Here is a 20,178-nt window from a genome sequence, read left to right on the forward strand (position 1 = left end):
CTTTAAACATGACCGATGATTTAATTCAATACTCAGCTTCTCCATTCCTCCAGCAGGGAGTCACCGATTGCTGGAGAAAACCCTGGGAACGAACGTCGACCCCAGGATTGACATAATTGCTAATGGCAGAATTAGATTACCGAACGAGCGATGGCTTGTTTTCTCTGGATTCTCCCGTTGCTCCACGCAGCAGACTGGAATAAACGTCACCATCCGTCTGTCTTTCCGTCTGCAGTCTCCCACCCAGTCGGCCCCGTCATCCCAGTTTCGGCGCTTAATGCGTCTCTATTCAATTACCTGGAGACTGCGGCAGAAACATAAGAGGCATTTCATCCTCCCGCACAAAGACCAAACATGTTTGAATTCATTTATTAATTTATTATTGTTTGAAGTTTCCAAAAGGCAGATCACAAATAAATAGCTGGGTGCGCCGACAGTGCATATGGGCTGTGAATACAGAGAGGTAAGATAAAGGTTAAACGTGTGTATATATAAATGTGCATTGTGTGGTGGACGTCGCTCAACACACACGCAGGAAGCAACTGAAGCAACTGAAGACGCTGGTAGTGAAGAGCCAAATGTCGAAGGCACGGCTGACGTTACGGTTGAGGTCAGCACACGTCAGTCTGGCTGATTCCTTCAAAATTCAAACTTTTACGTGCGTGTAATATTTTCCGGACATGAGCCAAAACACTCAATCTTTTGTTGCTTCGAGTGCCAACGTGTTTGAAATCTGCTGCCGGCTTTAAATTTAGAACTAAAAACATTTTCAAGTACATTGAAAACATTAAATAAACCGATCACATTCTGTGTCCAAGCACTCCAACCTCATAAATTAAACTTCTAACACTTATATTGCACACGTTATTAAACAAGACAATGACAACACAGCTGCTCCATCCATACAGCAAAGATAAATTCATCAAATTATTGCATCTTTGCAGCGCTTCAATCTTTTCTCCTTGTAAAAAAGGAATTTTCTAGAAATCGCCCTGTTTTTTCCAGCCGTCCTGCCCTCATTTGCCCTCGAGCGACTGTCCGTGCTGCTCTCTGCATGAGCTGGAGGGGAGAGACGCCCCGTGGCTGTGCAGTCACAGTCCAACGGTGGGTGGGAGACAAAATAAACCATCGATGGGTCTCAAAACAAGCGGAGAAAAAACAAAAAGAGACGACAGAGAAGAGTTAACCCTCTCCTGGCCTGCAGGAGGAAGAAATGCTAACCTTTAATTTAAAAGACATTGGACATAAAAACAGATTTAAGATCCTCAAGAGGAGCTCGACATCAGCTTCGACTTTGCCGGTTTCATAACTCGCATCTTGACATAATAAGCACGGGTGAAGCACCTGGGCAACGAAGAGGAATTAAGACAGCATAAGACAGGCTTCTATTGAAAATTTTCAACGCTTTGTCGCACTTTTGGACAACTTCATTTGGCTGTGAACGCTAACAGCTCATTCTTGTGTTTCTTGTTGCTGAATAAGCAACAACGAGGGAGTGATGGGAGGCCTTCCAGGAGATTTCAGTGTCAAGTGTTTGTTCTGTGCTTTTGAAAACATCCAATGGCAGGCAGGCAGGGAGGGGCGGGGTCACATTCTCGTCATTTTCCTCCGTACATCCTCTCAATGTCCTCCTGGTAACGTGTCTTCAGCTCCGTGCGTTTGAGCTTGAAGGCGTCCGTCACCAGTCCCGTCTCAGGAGTCCACGGATCCGGGCTCAGGCGGATCTTGTGTGGGATCTCAAAGCGCTCCAGCTGGTCTGCAAAAGAAGACGACAATAATGTCTTGAGGATAAAGAAACTTCATTCTAGAGCTCTGGTTTTAGCTGCTCTGTGGCGGTCCTGCTACCTGCCAAGGCAGCCTCCGTGATGGCCTTCAGGACCAGCTCCTCCATGGTTTCACTGTTACACAGCTCCTCCAACGAGCCCGGGACCCCGAACTGATCAGCCAGAGCCAGAAAATGCTTCTGATTGGGCACCACGAAGCCAATCACGTACGTCTCATTACTGGAGAGCAAGAGAAAATGACAGACAGGATGTTTACCGAACTGGAAAACACTGAGGGAAGTGGCGGCCAATGGATCACATCAACATCAGCAACACGCAGAGATCATCGGTTCATCAGTGGAGATGTGTTTCGTGATCATCAGAAAGACTCAACAGATCTACAGAAAATGGCATATTTAGCCCCCTGTTTATAGCCTCCAACTAGAACTCCTGCTTCACTGGATCTTCCACGTTTTTCCATTGAAACAAAAACCTGGTTTTATAATTACACACTAGTTAAAGTTTGTATGCCAATGAGGTGGTGGGTGTGGCTATTTAATGCAACAAAAAAAAATGTCTGAATTCTAAATAAAAAGACACACATACCTGTTGGCATAGGCACAGATGTTGTCCACAAGAGGACAATTCTTCAACACGGCTTCCACCTTCCCGAGAGAGACGTACTCGCCCGCTTGCAGCTTCACCAAGTCCTTCTTGCGATCTGGAAACAAAGCAGAGCAATTCCCATGGTGACAAACCCTTCCATCATGCACATTACAAAGCCTGAGCAGCCCCCACCCCCACCCCCCAATGTCCTGCATGTGACTGGGGGGCAGTGCTTTCATGGATGAAAGCAGAAATTTAGAGGATCTGGCCGACTTTAGTAAACACGACTCAAGTCGTGCTGGGAAATGAAAGAAAACTGGATTTGTTAAGATGTTTCCTGTCACGCTGGAGTAGCTGAGAGGTTGCCTGGAAAAAGTCCAGGAAGCCATTGCATGGGTCGACCATTTATTATTTTAATGGAGCAGCTTCTGCGCTGCGCCAGATTAACCAGTGACCACAAAGCACCTAAAAGAAGGAAAACATGATGCACGCCATCTTACTTCTATTTTTTTCTTACCGATGATCTTCAGGCAGCCGTCGTCATGGATCTCCCCGATGTCTCCAGTGCAGAACCACCGTTGGCCGTTCCCGTCCACGGTAAAATCCTCCTGCTTCTTGTCTTCGCTCTTGTAGTAGCCCATCGTGACATTGGGGCCGCCGACCAGAATCTCCCCTCTGGGATATGGCCGGTCCGTGCTGTGGTATCCACCTTGAAGTATAAAACCAACAAGAAAAAAAATGCTCCTATATTTATTCTGGTTTGCAAATAAATTCAGCTTCACAACTGTCAAGATAAAAAACGAGGGATAAAAAAAAAAAAAAATAGTTATGAGATCTTGCGTAAGAAGATGGAGCCCTTGCAAAAGTGGACCAAGAGACAAAATTTATTTCCATAAAAGGTTACAGCATGACTTGAGGGATATCTGATGTTGTTTGCAAAGGTCTGGGAATTTATTAAACCTAATACAAGAAATAGAACAACTGTCATTACTCATTCCAAGGACACTGGGAAAGTGATTGGACGTCACTTTTTGGGCCAATCAGGCCTCTTTTTCAGGTCATAGAAGACAAAAGGTTTTCTAATGTTGCAAAGCTTTGCAGACGCCTCACAGCCAAATGATTGATGGTTTGATTCCTGGTTTCGGGGCCTTCCTGTGTGGAGTTCTGAGTAGTAGTTTGTAGCAGCCACTTCCTGCTTATTTGTCGTGAAATGGATGCTAACTTGTTACGTAAACTAAGATATTTTTTAAGATGAACGGGCCAGACTTCTGATTTGCACACCTCAGCCACTTAGCTGAATCCGTGAGGTGATACACTGGCGGAGCGCATGAGTGTGTTTATCATGCGATAACATTTTAGCAATGCAGAGGAAAGGGCGCACTCACCCTCCGCCCAGTCTTTGAGCTTGATCTCACAGCAGACCAGCGGCCCTCCCACTCTCCCCGTGCTGTAATCCCACTCTGAAACACGCAACACAGACACACACACACACACACACACACAATCAGGGCACACGACACGACCGAGGAACAACCTCATGTGTTCCCTTGCCATGGAAACCCCATCCAAGAGGAACCGCCCCAGTGTTTTCCAACGCCGGGTGAGCAAAGTGCGGACTGACGTTTGGCATTTGGACTCTCCTGCCTTTGGTTCTGTCTGCCTCTGAAAGACTTTTTTTGTTTTTCCATGAGTTGACATGTGCTCAGCCAAAACACAACCTGAAAAGTTCAGAGCAGAGCACTTCGGGCGGACGGCAGCATCGCAGACATGAGCGGCATGAGTTCAGGCACGCAGTAGAGCGATAAGGAAGAAATGATTTGTCATGTTTGCGGGAAGATGGAATCCAGGCTGGATTTTCCCAAGGGGGGGTGCAGTCACGTGTGTTTTTGAAAACATTCAAATTATTTATTGGTTTAAACTCTGTTCCACATATTTCTAGGTTCTATTTCTTTCCTCCTATTTAAATTCACACTCATGTTATCATTATAATCATTGTTTATTATGTATAACAATTATTATTAGTAGTAGTGATAGTAGTAGGGTTGTTATTTCTTAAGTTCTCTCTTTTAGTCATCCTTGTGACAAATTACTAAATAAAATATTTTTATGCTCACGTTCGCTGATGGTTCCGGCGCCGCAGGTCTCCGTCAGGCCGTATCCCTGACCCACCGGGCAGCAGAAGCACACGTTCATGAAGCGTTGCGTGGCAGCTGAAAGCGGGGCTCCACCTGACAGCAGGACTCGCGTGCGACCTCCCAGCAGAGAGCGAACTTTCTTGAACACCAGCCTGGTCACGTCAACACAGGGCAGATTAGGAGGAATGATTTAAGAAAAGAAAAAAAAAACATTCTCTTATCCCGATGTATGATTATAAAAATCACCAAATTCATTTACACACATGTCACACAGCGGTGTGCTGTATCCTTTTGCCAGCTGCTCCAGCTTGTAGTTGTACGCCAGGATGAAGAGTGTCCGCTGGACAAAGTTCATGGCCTCCACCTTGGCCATCACGTTCTTATAGATGCGATCCATGATCTCCTGGAGGTGGGGGAAGACGTGAGGATGAGTGGTGCGAGGTAGAATTAAGAGAAAACCACAGAAAAAGTGCAAAAGATTGAGTAATTTGACGTATTTGTAGTTACTCATGTTTCCACACTAATAATTCAAATAAAAGTAACAAAATTAATTGCATACTTGATAAGTATATTTTTACTACAACGGGAAAAGAAAAATCTTTAAAGTGGAAAAGTTTCCTCACAAACAATTTTAAAATGACTTTTTAAATTCACAAAGCACCATGACTGCATCTAGAATCTGAAACCATCCTCCATTCTGTGGAAAGTTTTAGAAAATAGAAAAAAAACACACTTCCATCTCATCTCTATATCTGAAGCAGTCTCAGTGGACGAAAGTAAAGATTTATGAGGGTGGCGGCAGGATGAGTGAAGAACAGAATGATTTTGTCTGCACCCAAGCCCATAAAATAAGTCCATCAGAACAAATGGGTTCAATGTGAAAGACATGTGTTCCTAAATTAGGTTGCATAACGGCAAGAATCCCCGACGGGTTATTCAGAACAAGTGACCTATAAAACAGGAGGGAAAACAGAAGAATCCACAAGAGTAAATCTCTGGGTGGTTTAATGGTGCAAAAATACATTCATTTATTTTTTAAAAATCCAGCTGTAGAAGCTGTGCATGAACCACACCAGAGAACAATTGTTCTCAGTGAATCCGTGCCAAACTTTTAGGTGTGGTTTTAGAGGTTCGTGCATGAGCGAAACAGAAAAGTGGCCAAAGACATTGAAATGGACAATATTTGCCCTATTTTGGCATTACCACATGACAAATATTGACACTGTTTCAAGACTGAACTGCGTCCTGTGTTTAGCTCTTCAGCTTAGTGGTTGAGTGAGCACGACAGCGGTCACGTTGAGGACTGCTGCAGGTTTTTGTCTCGGGAGCAGCAGAGACAAGCGAGAAACGCAGAGCAAGAGCAGCTCATCCTCATCTATTCCTCCTTAAAAGTGGAGCTTAAGTAGGCTGAAGGAAACTAAGGGGAACGCGGAGACACACAAAGAGACACACACACACACACACACACACACACACACAAAAGGGCCCTGTGTGAACGTGAGCATGTTTATCCGTGTGTCAGATTGTGGGAGAGGAAGTCCACAACAGGAATCACGCAGCAGAAGCAGCCTGCAGTCATATTGCAGCAGTGTGTGTATGATCGTGTGTGTGTGTGTGTGTGTGTGTGTGTGTGTGTGTGTGTGTGTGTGTGTGTGTGTGTGTGTGTGTGTGTGTGTGTCGTGGGGAGAACCGCATGAGTCTTTCTCACGTTCTGTTTACAGCTGCGAACAGTTCCAGACACTGAGGCCCTCTGCCCTTTACACTGTGACCACTGGGAGGCTGGGGGAGAGGGGGGGGGGGTGGCGGGGGATGTGTGTGGGGGTGTGGGAGTCATGTGACCACAGAGCAGCAGACCACAGTGGCACGGGGTGAAAACTAGTCTACGCAACATAACAAACATTATTCAAGTCTCTTGTCTTTTTCCCATTCATTCAAAATAAATCAACTATTTTATTACTGCATATTCTAAAACTGAAAAAATATAAAACTATTTCAACCATGTTTTTTTTTTTTAAATGGGTTAAATCTTTGTGATCTTTTATGTGAGTGTGCTTATGTTTCAGGACAAGGTGGGCTCTTCTTAAGGATCGTGTGGGAGGCTGAAGTTTTAGGAGCTACATCGTAATTCATAGTGATGTTCACTGGATACGTAGTCATGCTTGTAAAGGACCCACATGTTATTTCAGGTCGTTTCAGAAAAAACCTGAAGACTCAAATCAGAGAGCATTCGAACCTGCTGCCACACAACCATGGTATAAAGCTTCCCAAAGGTTCTACTGAGTGAGTGTCTTGTTGTGGTGGACGTACCGGGACGGCTGCCATGAGAGTGGGCTGCAGGACGCTGGTGTCGCCTTTACTTCCCTTCTTGATCTTTGATGACTTTAGTAAAAAAAAAACAAAAAAAACAAATGCACAAATTATAATCGGACAAGTGCTTTAATCCACTAGGGAACGGTGCGAGTGAGGTCCTGGTGATGATACCTGGTCAGCCAGAGTCTGAGGCGACGAGTATCCGATCCTGCAGCCGTGAGACACACACACCAGCTCTGCACTCAGCTCCAGCACGTGAGCCAGAGGCAGGTAGCCGATGTAGGTGTCCTCCTCACTGGTAAAACAGGAGACACTAGCTTATAAACAGTACACACAGGGAAACTCAGTCCAAACCATTGACTGTATGTAATGACGGCATGATCTTCTGCTTGCAAAAACGGAGGTAGAGGTCCCAAAAACCCGCATTCTATTGTTTGGCCAGCAGGGACCACCAAAAATGGTTGCAAAAGACTCACGTTTGGCTCTAAATACAGAAAGAGGTGCTAAATTCATACTGATACAAATTGGTTGAAAGTTTTTTTTTTTTCCTGGTCAAAATCGGATGTAAAATTGTGGCCGTGGTCTTGCAATTTGCAACCCCATTGTAATACAAACGCACAAGGGGTGACTATTTTTTCCTCCGACTCCAATTAAAAAAATCGTAGGAACTTGCACTCAAGGGCCCGAGATAATCGCTGGAGGCTGAAGTTTACACAATATCCTGTTACCTAACACACCATGGAAAACCAACATTTTCACAAGAAAGTCTGATTGAGATCGTACAAGCCGTACGCCCTTTGACCTTTGCCCCCTTTCATCCTGCACTCCCTTCCTTCTGGCATTTTCCCATCTATTGCACCACACACCCTCCTGCAATGTGATTCTGAAAACACATTGCAGTCAGAATCCCAGACTGCAATGTGTTGCTGTTTATTTTTATTTTGACACGTAGAACCCACTGCATTGTGTTGTAGTGTTTTCGCACCAATGCTAATTGTGAGACCACCTGTCTACAGGAAGAACAAAAATTTTGATCTCATTCATTCATTAATTTTCCACACCCGCTTAGTCCCGAGCTCAGGGTCACGGGGAAAATTTTGATCCTATTTTTGAAATTTTGTGATACAAGCGAGCTTACCACAGGTTGGGTATCCGCTCGGCCATCCCCGTAATGCCGGCAATGATGTTGCTATGGGAGATCATGACGCCCTTTGGTATTCCCGTGGATCCGCTGGTGTACATGATGACGGCGATGTCAGAAGGCCGTGGTGGCCGGCGCTCACATGCTGCTGCAACGAGAACAGAGACGACCGTGATCAGCCGTGCACGTGAGCTTCGCCGTAGGAGACCTGCAATATGGTTTATATTCGGTGCAAAAATACACATCTGCACCGCCCAGCACAGTCCGGCACATCCGTGTTTGGATTTTTCTCCGCTTGGCAAGTCTCAGAAAGAGGGAGGTCACTGTTTCTACCTGTTCCTGTCGTTGTATACGCGCCGGATAAACAGATGAGACTTGAAGACTAGCAGTGGGTGTCAGAGGCCGCATAAAGAATTATTCAAACATCCATCATTCGATACTGGAAACATTCAGACTCAAAATATGACAAGAACAACTCATTCATGTCATTTGTATTCTCTGGAACTCCACTTGCATCTCTCGGGTCACTTCTTGTCCAGTAATGCAGTCAATTTAGTCAGCTTCAAATATTCAGTTGCAAGTTTGATTCTTTCGTTTGTTTTCAGATCGTAATTTTTCATCCATTGGAGCTGCTTTGTACTGTACTATTTAGATAAAACATGATGGCCACAGCTCTCCTGTGCAATGTGTGAAACCAGGTGTGAAATCTCCCCAAGAGTTCTTTTTGCCTTTTAACCACAAAAACAAGTGTTGCTCGGGGAATGTCTGTGATTAAGTTTAACGTAGTAACAGCAAGTCAAAGAAGTTCTCCGATTAAAAATAGAGAGACACGGCAAGTGAAATGTTTGAAAACAAATTGCAAACCAGTCCTCCAGTCATAAGAATTTGCACGCCACAAGGCCCTGCAGAGGAAGTTGGGTTTGCTATGGACTCTCTGGTTTGCTTTCACTGCGTGCAATGGGTGACGTTGTGCAGCAGCTCCTGCTTTCAAAGAAATGAAGACATGCTGATGATGCGCAGACGCTCAGTAAAATTGGAAGTCCTGTGACAAGTACACTGCAAGTCATCCACGCAGTCAAGTAAAGAGTAGTCTTGAAAATGAGACAATGTGAAATGATGCTCCTGAAGATAAAAATAAAAGTGCCCTTTGCTTTGCGAGGCCCAGATGTGCCGTCTCCATCGGAGATTGCTCGTGTTTTCCCATTTTTGGCATCGACTGAAACAATCAAGGACCTAGAACCTCCGATGGCGCTGGCAGGAAGCCCTGAAATAGTCCAACATGGTGTGAAGCAGAGAGAAGGGAGCGGCAAAGTAAGTCAGAGTCGCAGGGGAGGGGCCTCCTTCCTTCCTCTATGTGCTCAGTGAGACTCAAGTCGTGTAGGAGTGACTGCTCCGAGAGCTGATGTCATGTGAAGTTAGCGGCGCCGAGTGTAAACATGACCCTCCTCCATGTCCCAGTCCTCCCTTCTTCAGTCGACTTCCTCCTCATCTCTATCAGCAAAGGACACATTCGGCCTTCGGTCGAGGGGGCTGGAAATCAGAAGTGAAGAGGGGGCAGGGGCTTTTTGTTTTGTTTTGCTTTTTTCTCTCCGTCCATCCAAATTCATCTAATGAATGAGCTCCGTATCAACCTTAATCTGACACAGATGCGGGTGCTTCCTCATTCACATGACCTACTGGGACTGATACCAATCCGCCCCCACCCCTAGGCCTCACTAAAGAAAACCCCACTTGGTCTCTGCATGTCAGAGTGGAACGCTTTGGCAATTTGCGTTAATGTTTCAGTTGCTGCATAATAGATGAAACGATAGGAAAAGGCTCAAGTTGCAACATCATTTCACCACTAGATGTCCTCGTTTTGCGCGGCACGTTCGCTTCCTCAGCAGAAAGTTTTTTTAAATCCTAGACTTTAGGAATCATTGCACCCTTAGTTTTCATTTCCCTTCCAATTTCTACAGATTTCTATCAAACAGGAGGCTGCATGTTTAGAACAGTTTGGGGTACTGTCACTAACCTGTACTAGGCATCAATGAGTGGCATCATAAGTGCCATTTGTGACATCACAAAGGGCTGATTGGTGACAGATATGCATTTAAGCATACAGTTTCATGTAGTGTATCTGGGGAATTCATAAAGGCACCCATCACTGTTAAAAACAAAACAAAACAAACCACATTGGGAAGGAGGTGTGGATTTAAAGACCTCCCAACATGTCCAAAACAGAAATGTACCTTTGTCTGAGCAGGCGCCCAGCGCCTGAACAGCAGTCATGTTGTGGATGCTGACGCTGTTTGCATATCCAGGCCACGAGGTCGGTCTGCTGTCCACTACGATGACATGCTGCAACTTCGGGACTTCGGTGAGTATTCCCTGGGACACACACACACACACAAGACATTTAAGATTGATTGAAGATTGCCCAAATTGCTACTGAACACTGGGATTGTGCACCTCTGCTAACACAAACGGAGGCAGTTTGAAGATGTCACCTTGAGTTTGGTCTCCAGGAGCTCTTTGCTGGTGATGATGTGGGTGACCTGGGTCTCATTCAGGCCATGAGTGATGGCCGGACCTCCCAGCGTGGAGTACAGAGTCACCACTGTCACACAGACAGAAAGACTAAATCAACTCAGGATCTTTCTCGAAACCTGCAGATAATTAACACAACATTCTTCCAGATAGTTTCATGGGAAAAGACTGGAGACTGGTTAGAAGTCACTTCCTGGGATAAATAGACAACAAGCCTGACTTACTCATTCTTCCGAGTGAGCAGTAAACAGACAACAATGAGTGATTGAAGTGGATTGCGGCTCATACAACTTTGTAAATCCTACAATGTTCAGCAACACTTGAATTCATTCGTACCTAAAAGCAGAAGGTGAAATGGGTGCATTTGAATCATAAAATGGATAAAGTGTCTACATTCCAAATTGCGTCGGCACCACATCATCCACTCTTTTATGACATCTGCTTGAAGAAACAAGGCCGTGTGTTTACGCGTGTTTCTGTATACAAATGTCACGGAGGCAGAGGAGCATGTGTGACAGAGGACGTGGTACGTGCTCTCTGTCTGCAGCGCTCCATCGGCCCCTCCCACCCCAGTGACATCATCGTCCACCTCCAGAGGCCCCGGCATAGCCTCCGAGCTCAGCGGACGCAGCCTCTCGCTGCCTAATCGCCTCTTTGGGGGATATAAACAGAGCTGCTATGTGAGGAGGATGTTTGCGTGTCGTGAGGTTGTGCGTGTGTGCGTGTGTGTGTGTGTGTGTGTGCATGTGTGTGATGGGGCTCTGCTGCATCACTGCAGATCCTGCAACGCATCTGAAGATGAAGATAATGTGTTTGAATTAAATGACTTTTGCAAATGCTGAGTGATTGCTGAGTGACCTCACAAAGGGCAGAGGTCAAGAACAGTGCGTTTTAACACACCTTCCATAAAGAGTATTGCAAGTAAAATGAGAAAGTAAAGGATAGGTGGACTTTCTTCATTTGTGTTTGCTTACAGACAGGAGATACATATTGTAATGTTAGATCATGTTTGTATAATACAGGAAGTTTAAATGTGTCAGCATAGCTTCTCATGCTTTTCTTTCCACGTTTGTCGCCCTTCAAGGGCTTCACGATAAACAGAGAAGACAGCTGGCGGAAGAGAAGACGAGCGAAGTGAAATGAAAAGGTGAGAAAGGTGACGGAAGGAGACGGACACAGAAACACAAAGTGACACTGCCTCTAACCCCACTGACACACACACACACACACACACACACACACACACACACACACACACACACACACACACACGGCAACATTCCGATCTTACGTCACAAAGCTCTGACACTTCCTGCTCCCTGACTTTGTGTGAGTGAGCGTGTGATGAGGGCCACGACACCTCCAACCGTGAGATCTAAACACCAGAGGGGGCCCCAGCTTCCCACACGAACACATTGTGCACGTACACACAAATGCAATAACAAAATGCACATTTGCACAATTCAGAGAAAGCAAGTGTTTTGGGGCGGGGTGGATAAATGTCCTCCTTAATGTTCCAAAGAATCAAATCACACACACAAAAAAACGTGTGTTTCATGTTTTCCTAGTTTAGGAAATGAATTCTTGAAAGGCTCCCAGGGGTCAAATTTCATCAACTTCACAGAGGAACTCAAGTTAATTCATAACAAGCAAGGCAAACAAGCTGCAGCCCAGAAAGGCAGCCAGAACTGCAGTGATGGGGGTTTATATATCCTGCAGATCATATAGGCCATGAACACACACACACACACACACACACAAACACACGCACACACACACGTTCACAGTGTTTGGCTTCACAGGGGGCCCTTGGCTGACTCCCTGAAGCCTCTGTCAACATCAGATGTTCATGTAGACTCTCTCACCCCGGTTCTGACGCCATCAGCCTCACCCGTCGGTCCCTTCAACCTCTAGCTGCTCTCCACCCCTATTGTGCTATCCACTGTCACACTGTTTGTCTTTGCAAGAAGAGAGACAAAACATTTGCAGGAAAAGAGGAATGAAAGAGATGCTTTTGCGTAGGAGGCTTTGCAGGTCGCCATCCCCGCATGACCGTTAAAACAGAGCCGATAAAACGAGTCTTCAAGGCAAATCAGAGAGATTGCACGGGATAAAGATACACTGCTGTTGGTGCTGAAAGAAAAAAAAAATTGATTGTGTGACCAAAGTTGTGATCAATTTAAGTCTTTACCATCTTTACAAATTTACCAAGAATATATTGCAAACTCACGTTTTGTCAGTTTTCTGTGCCATTTATGTCTTTTGCCGCAATATACTTGCTCTCAAGTTTAATAATTTATCAGGCCATAGCAAAACAAAGCACAACAGCAACAACTTTTCATGCTGACAATGACTGAAGTGAAGCCTTTCCAACGGGAAACCAGCCCCGAGCAATTTTTCCCCCGTGCAAGAGAAGCCTATTTTTCATACAATTACTGATGACCTACATAAATTACTGATGAACTACACAGTATGCACGGATCATTTTGTTAGATAAAATCTAAACGCGCTGGGATCAGCACTTAAACATGTTGTTATTACAAGGAAATTAAAGGAGTGGTGACAAAAAAAAAGAGCGGAGGGGAATAAATAAATGGGCCACTTACATAAGAGCAAAGCAGAAGGGACAAATTGACCTTCTTCCGTCTCTGCTGGCTTCTGCATATTAGAAGTTGTCCACTTCAACCACTTACGAGTGCGTGCATGCTGCACACACACATACACACTTGCACAAACAGAGCTGTCCGTAAATCAGGCCAGTTTGAGCAAATTTGGAAGCTTCTCAGTGGGAAAGACCAAGAGGATCAAGAGGAAAGAGAACAAAGATCACATTAGAGAAGAACACTGCAGTTTATAAGACAGAGGAGCTCTCAGCCCGCCGGCACTGATGCCTGTAAATGAGTTGCTTTGACGTCATCCTTTTAAATACCTTTTGGAAAATGGGATAAAAAAAAGATTTAGCAGTGACAATACAAAGCCGGCATTTTCAATGTTATTAGAAGGGTGGAGAAAAACTTTGAAGTTCCAAGTGCTGTATTTTTCACTTTGTCGGGTGAGCTCCTGCAATTGATTATAATTTAGAATGCATGCACTGGGAAGTTTCCAGTGCTTTTAGAGCATTTTGGCCCAAGTCCAACCCTTATATCTGGAGGAAAATATGCACCCTGAGCACGAATGTGAAAAGATGAACTTGAGGCCTTCAGAGGGGAAGAGCAAACCAACGGCGCATAAAACACACACACAGCACACACAAGACTGACACTGCAATCAACTACAAGAGGATTGGAGCATGATCTGCGAGGTGCTGCTCGCCTGCCCTCGGCTCTGTACCACCTCATTACTGCCACTTACGTCTAAAGTTATACATGAAGCAGGCCTGGGCGGCAATGATCCACTCGGCTCGCGTCTCGCAGAAGATGGCGATGTTGTATTTTGGACGCTGGCCCAGCGCCGCCAAGCCACTGCCCAGCTGACACGCCGCTTTGAAGACGTCCTCATAGGAGAGCCAACGGTACTCACCCAGGACCACCTGCAGGGGGCAGACAAGCAGAGCAGTGCGTTGTTAATGTAAAGTCCCAAAATTCTCCTCCTTTGATTGCCTGTCCGTGAATAAATTAACATGTCAGTGAGTTCTAAGAGTGCATATTTCAGAACTACAGTCAACGCTTGTGTTATCTGAGGGATCAGTAGGCGAAGCCTCTGAATAAACTCTTCAACACTGCACTGAAATATCCATCATAAGCTGGAGCGTTCAGCCTCATGTTATTGAGATCATACTGGCTCCTAGTGGTTGATACACATTAGTGCACACGAGGCCACACGAGTGAGAGAGGAAAAGCACGGTGTAGTTTGGAGTGAAATGACAACAACATTATTGAGCATTGATCAGTGTGATAAAAACAAGACATTGTCATGACATACTGTATTTGACCTATATATCATATATAACAAATGGCCAGTATCATGAAACTGGGAGGGCTAAAAGCAGAATAGAATGAGAAGGCAGCTGGATGCTGCAACTGTGTGCAGAGAGAGAAAGGTGCACAGTAACGGTGACCACGCAGACACTGTTTCGAGTTGGATAACCTAGAAATGTGTTCTCTTGCAGCAATGGCTGTTTCAACAGTAGGGTCTGAACGGATTAGTGGGATAAAGCGGACGGCATTAGTGGGGTAATTCAGAGGTAATAGGACTAAATGTCAAATTTTGCAAGTTCCTGATTGTACACACGACGGCAGGTTGAAGTTTACGATGAATGCAACGTCTCGGTTCATTATTCCTTAAGACGGTGTTCGATTCTGGAATTAGAAATAACAATATATAGGAGCTCTGATGCATTTGTTGCACATTTCACTCTTTACCTTCTTGAACAACTTTCCGTTGCTCTGCCTCTCATCCTCCTCACTGATCACCTTCCTGGTCCCCAGACAGTCTCTGTGTGGGAAGCGCGTGGCCGTGTACTCAAAAATCTTGTCCAGCGTGTACAATCCGGGGTGCAGCGACGTCACCAGCCTCTTGACGGCCTTGACCGCTCGGTAGGGTCCCTCTGGGCGCCCCAGCGACGAGATGGCCTTCGCCCTCTTGGCCCGCTCTGCCTCTGAGCCCTGGAAGCCCCCCTGGGGCGTGGAGACCCAGCTGAGGACGTAGGAGGGCAGGAAGGTGATGAAGGTGTAGATCCACACCATGAGGTGGAAGAGGAGCAGCAGCATGGGGTTCAAGTCCTCCTTCAGCTTCATTGCGGGTGACGCGGTCAAATTACCAGCAGGCGACGTGTGTGGAAAGATTGTGTGTTGTCAAATAGGGCAAAAATGTTTTTCCGTCTGTTGCTTATTTCTGCCCTCTTCTTCCTTAGGGCAGCTTTTCTCTCGCTTCAAGGCAAAATAAGGTCCAAATCCTGGGTGGAGAAAAAAGAAAATATAAATCCCTTTAGAAGCTCAAACACAGCAGATGTATCCTGACTATTTACCCCCTCAAAATCCAGCAAACTGACTTATTGAGAAAGCGAAGCAAAACCTTTCACACGTAAAAGGCTAAAAAAAAAAAAAAAGGAGGAGTAGGAGAAAAACAAAGCGAGAGGCAGACCAGAGCTGTTATTTTCCTGACAGTGTCGGTGTCACTCACTGTTACTCTCAAACACTAAGAAGAAAAGGGGAAGAGAAAAGTCAAATTCAGTGAGGAAACAGGAGAGCACAAATGCAATAATGTTGAAAGTGAAAGTGTTAAAACAGCCCACAGACTGAAGAATAGTTGTCTAGGCGAGCCGCAGTGTGTGTGTGTGTGCGTGCATGTGTGTGTGTGTGTGACCTGATTAAAGTCATTAGAGTGCATTTGTGATGCCCAACCTCCTGGAAGACCCCTGCCAGGTCTGCAGCAGCAGCAGCAGCAGCAGCAGCAGTCAGACGTGCTTTTCCCCAAACCTGACACACAAGCTGCACCTTATTGAGCCCCGTAAACACTCGAGTGTCAGTTTGAACTTCATCAATAAATGAAGGCTTTATGACAGCGGCCTTCTCCCGGCCAGCCATCTGCTCCCTGCGGGATCCTCCGCGGCTCTGTTGTTCTGCTCTCTCGTCTCGTAACCCGACCTGGATTCTCGCCTTCATCACGGGACACTGCTGCTAAACCAAACCTGCCCCCCGGTGGAACAGATGTGTAACCTCAATGGCCGCCGTTCACGTGACGACAATGCGGGCGCTCTCCTACTCAACTATTTTTTGCATCCCATCCCGTGTTACCCATCATATCATCGCATAATAAGATTACACTCCTGCAATTGACGGAAGGACAGGCAAAAAATGCGGGGGAAAAAAACCCAAAACATCTGAATATTCAACTGGTGATGGGGACGTAATACATCTCATGAACATTTGTGCAGGCACGCCCTGAATTGAAAAAGATCCTCTCCCTCCGTTAAACCCCACACCTCTGCTCACCACGTCACAGATGAGGAGGACATGCGGTCAAATCAAGCGGCAAACTGAAAAAAAAGGCTCTGAGAAAGAAACCAGACTACTCATAATAACCCAATTGGTCACAAAGATCTACTCCATTGTTAGCGCCCTAATCCTGCTGCAATGCCCAATGAGCTCTCCCCCCAAACAATAATAATAAGAACACAACAATGCAATGCACAGACCAGCGATTGCTCAACGGGCGGCTTTATGCGACCGGCAGGCGCTTTGGAGGCAGCCTCCACTCTCTGGATTAACTGGGTAATATTGTGGCATGATCTGTTTAGTGGTGGGGTGATCCAGCGTACGTGCGTGCATGTGCGAGTGTGTGAGTATGTCATTGCTTCCTGATGTGAATAAGGGCCTTTTGTGCGACAACGTCGGCGTGCTTTCACCCACTCAGCCACCAAGACATTCAGGCCAGAGTCTGACAGAGGTTTTTCTTTTCTCCTTTTTTTCAAAAATGGCCATTGTAACAATGCAGTGCGTCACCGAGGGTCGACCTTGCACGTGTGCGTTTTATTGTGCATGCGAGAGCTGCAGTTTTAGTGGGAGCGGACCAAAGCACCAAACAAAACAGGTTGGATCACAAGATTTGTGCAGCTGATTTTTTGTTCTTTCACTGACATCATTATATAAACTATTCAAGTGACTATTTCTCTTCATACTCAGGGCTTTCACAATGTTCGTCATTAACTCCTTAAATGCTGCTACTTACTCTGCAAAAGCTGGCCTATAATCGGTTCCTCTTCATACCTCATATCACAGGCAAATAGGTTTCAATCAAATGTTTCCCACCGTCACTCAGGGGAACCTGTGCAAACTTTTTAACGGCCTACTTTTTTCAGGGGGGGGGAGAATGAATGAATGTCTTCTGCTTCTGTAACCACATCACACCATCTCTGCAGGACAGAGAGTCAGTGTGTCGGTTACTGGAGCACGACATCAGACCTTTCAAGCCATTAAAAAGCTGTCATTTGATGAGAACGGTCCACATTTTTATGACCTTTAATACAGTGGCAGTCTGAATAGAATTTGTAGGCCTCCAGTGAAATGTGACCCTCTCGAGGTGAAATGACACAAAGCTGTGCCTGAGTGAGCCATTCACAAGGAATGTTGACCACGATATGGTTCGTTTTGCTCTGACATTGCCATTCCATTGAATGTTGAATCCCACTATGTGTCGCTGCAATAGCAGACATCAAGTCATCGATACGACTTCTGGTGAGCCTTTTTCCACAACAAATGAACATCTCAAATCACGCTTCTTTCTTACTTGAACTCTTACTTGAAAATGTGGCTACTTTAATTCATAAACGAAACGATCTTTGCCACAAAAAGCGGGTTGAGAACTTGGGTAAGTTTGCGTTTAAAAAAAAAAAAAAAAAAAACTGCCTTCCAACTGCCGACAACCTTATTTATAGCCACAGCATCGTTTCAAACCTCGTGTTGTTCGAGCAGCCCTCGCATCCAAAGCCTGAACTATCACGTGAACGGAGAAACAAAGAAGAAAACTTTAACTTTGGCAGCCGATCTATTTCCTCTTGAGAAGAAGAGTGAATGAATAATGGCATCGCTGTGCCGAACAGCACGAGATTGTCATTATAACATTATTTTAAAACAAAAAACATCGTGACTTTGTGAGTTTACGCAACTGTAGCATTCCCGCGCGCCTCTATAAACGCCATATATATATATATATATATATATGCAACAATATAACTGTTGTCATAAAACATTAATAAATTCTCTACCTGTGTGGATGTATCGTCCACTCCGGCTGGAGGATGTGGGCGACGTGAACAGCTCACTGTGTGTGGATGAATTCCAGCTTGCGGGTCGAGGCGTCCTGAACCCCGGAGCTGTGCCCGTGTGTGTGTGTGTGTGTGTGTGTGTGTGTGTGTGTGTGTGCGCGCGCGCGCGCGCGCGCCGTGCGCGTCCGGAAGAGACACGCGGGTCGTGTTGTTGTCCGGGGGGATGGATGGCACTTTCGGAGGTGGGGGACGGAGGGGGAGGGACGAGGAAGTGTTCCTCGCGACGTGATTGGACACGACGAGGTGGCGCGTGCGAGGGGTCGGCCCAACCACGGGAGAGGGACGCGAGGGGAGCCCACTGGCTGTCAAGACGAGCACGCGCGCCCGTTCCGCCCTCACACCTTTTACACGTCACGTCTGACGGATCAGACGGAACTGAGACGTCAGGGTGAAGCGACGAGGACTCAACGAGATGCTGCAACGCAATCTGCCATTAATGTTGTTGAGGACGAGAACGGTTCAACATTTAAGGTCTTCAAACACAGCTATACACAAAAATCAATAGGGCTAGAGTATTTAGTGTGATTTATTCCATCATATTACGCACCAGTGCGTTGACACACTATTTAAATACTAATCATAAAAGTGAGCACAAAAAAAAATGTGTTGCATTTTTTTTTTTTTTTTTTAAATGATAACCAAACCAAATGGCAAATAACATCTCAACCCCATAAAGAAGTGGTAAAAAAATAAAAAAAAAAGAAAAAAGAAAAAGAAAAAAAGAAATCACTGTCTGTGTATAACATGCAAAGTTCCATTAACATACCATCAGATCTTGTGACTCAGTCTTTCATAATTTGACTCATTTTGTGTGACATGCACTGCTGGTCACCTCCGTTGCCAAGACAGCGTGACACTAGAAGTCACTGTCAGAACACAACTTTCCTACAGAGTGGGTTGGTGTATGCTATGGTGAAGGCATTTGGTAATGTGCGGGACTGTGACATACAGTTCTATGATTTATCCACCCTAAAAATTGTTTAGTCATGCACTGATGTAGTGAATAAATTTGCTCTGCTGCTGAATGTTGAGCATGTGTCCAGCTAAGAAAGGGTGCTTGCCACTGGTGGCGTGTTGACTCACCCCACCCACAGTGTCATACAGCTGCAGTGTGATCTGTCATGGAGGCAGAATGAAGAGGAGCCCTAACATTCACAGACAATAACGTCCAATGAAATAGTTGAGGCTTGCTGTTGCCTACTGTCTCTTTCTTTTCAAGAGATGTGGGCCTCGCATATAGAGCTTATCTCTTAGTTCAAGGAAATGATACAAATAGAGAAACTGTTTCTGTAACACAAAAAAAGATGAAGGTTTTGTCCCAAAGTAAGTTCTAAACTTCCATTCCGCTCAGAATGTTTTCATTAAAGCACTGCTTCTCACAGCGTTTTCTCAATTACAATATTAAATCTCTGAATTGGATAGATAACACCCTCAATCAGTCTACAGTTGGTTTGTTACCCAAATCTTTCACCAAACATATACCAACCAATGAAATATCATAAAAGTTGAATCAAAGAGTATGGCGCAGTGGTTAGTGCTGTGGCCTCACAGCAAGAAGGTTGTGGGTTCGATTCTGGGCTTAGGACCTTTCTGTGTGGAGTTTGCATGTTCTCCCCGTGTCTACGTGGGTTCCTCCCACAGTCCAAAAACATGCATGTGAAGTGAATTGGAAACTCTAATTGTCCGTAGGTGTGTGTGTGTGTGTGTGTGTGACTGTAAATTGTTGTTTGTCTCTATGTGGCCCTGCAAAATAACTGGCAACTTGTCCAGGGTGTCACCCTGCTTTCGCCCTATGACAGCTTGTAGAGGCTCCAGCAGACCCCTGTAACCCTGAGCACTGGAAGAAGCGGTTTTTGAAAATGGATGGAGGTTTCAGTCATTTAGATTCCAATGACACATATTTAATAATAATCTTTTGATGTTATTTGT

The 20,178-nt window shown here is 45.4% G+C and overlaps 1 protein-coding gene across 5 annotated transcripts; it reads right to left on the reverse strand.

Moving 5' to 3' along the window:
- Positions 1-363: 363 nt before the first annotated feature.
- Positions 364-19,477, reverse strand: acsl3a (acyl-CoA synthetase long chain family member 3a). Of its 5 annotated transcripts, none has more exons than XM_076036850.1 (15): positions 19,333-19,477; positions 14,846-15,378; positions 13,836-14,013; positions 10,445-10,554; positions 10,187-10,325; positions 7,953-8,103; positions 6,986-7,109; positions 6,812-6,883; positions 4,768-4,907; positions 4,484-4,656; positions 3,755-3,829; positions 2,887-3,078; positions 2,370-2,484; positions 1,846-2,003; positions 364-1,756 (listed from the first exon to the last, which is right to left on the reverse strand). In XM_076036850.1, the coding sequence occupies exons 2-15, from the start codon at positions 15,218-15,220 to the stop codon at positions 1,599-1,601; spliced, it is 2,160 nt and encodes a 719-aa protein (XP_075892965.1). In that variant the 5' UTR covers positions 15,221-15,378; positions 19,333-19,477; the 3' UTR covers positions 364-1,598. The 5 variants fall into 5 exon arrangements, with proteins under 5 accessions (XP_075892965.1, XP_075892963.1, XP_075892966.1 ...); XM_076036848.1 differs by lacking the exon at positions 19,333-19,477 and adding an exon at positions 18,190-18,343; XM_076036851.1 differs by lacking the exon at positions 19,333-19,477 and having other exon boundaries at positions 7,953-8,100; positions 14,846-15,609.
- Between the last annotated feature and the right edge of the window lie 701 nt (positions 19,478-20,178).

The sequence above is a fragment of the Nelusetta ayraudi genome, unplaced genomic scaffold (genome assembly GCF_046127955.1).
Source record: "Nelusetta ayraudi isolate G7.1 ecotype Tasmania unplaced genomic scaffold, CSIRO-AGI_Nayr_v1 ptg000048l, whole genome shotgun sequence".
In the NCBI taxonomy this organism is placed as follows: Eukaryota; Metazoa; Chordata; class Actinopteri; order Tetraodontiformes; family Monacanthidae; genus Nelusetta; species Nelusetta ayraudi.

Bases quoted from the DNA above. Each gene is read 5' to 3' on its own strand.
- acsl3a (XM_076036850.1), bottom strand. From the start codon at position 15,220: ATGAAGCTGAAGGAGGACTTGAACCCCATGCTGCTGCTCCTCTTCCAC. The intron at 8,104-10,186 runs GTACATTTCTGT...TTCTCGTTGCAG, and splicing joins GGGCGCCTGCTCAGACAAAG to CAGCATGTGAGCGCCGGCCA. The intron at 4,908-6,811 runs GTACGTCCACCA...CCCCACCTCCAG, and splicing joins CTCTCATGGCAGCCGTCCCG to GAGATCATGGATCGCATCTA.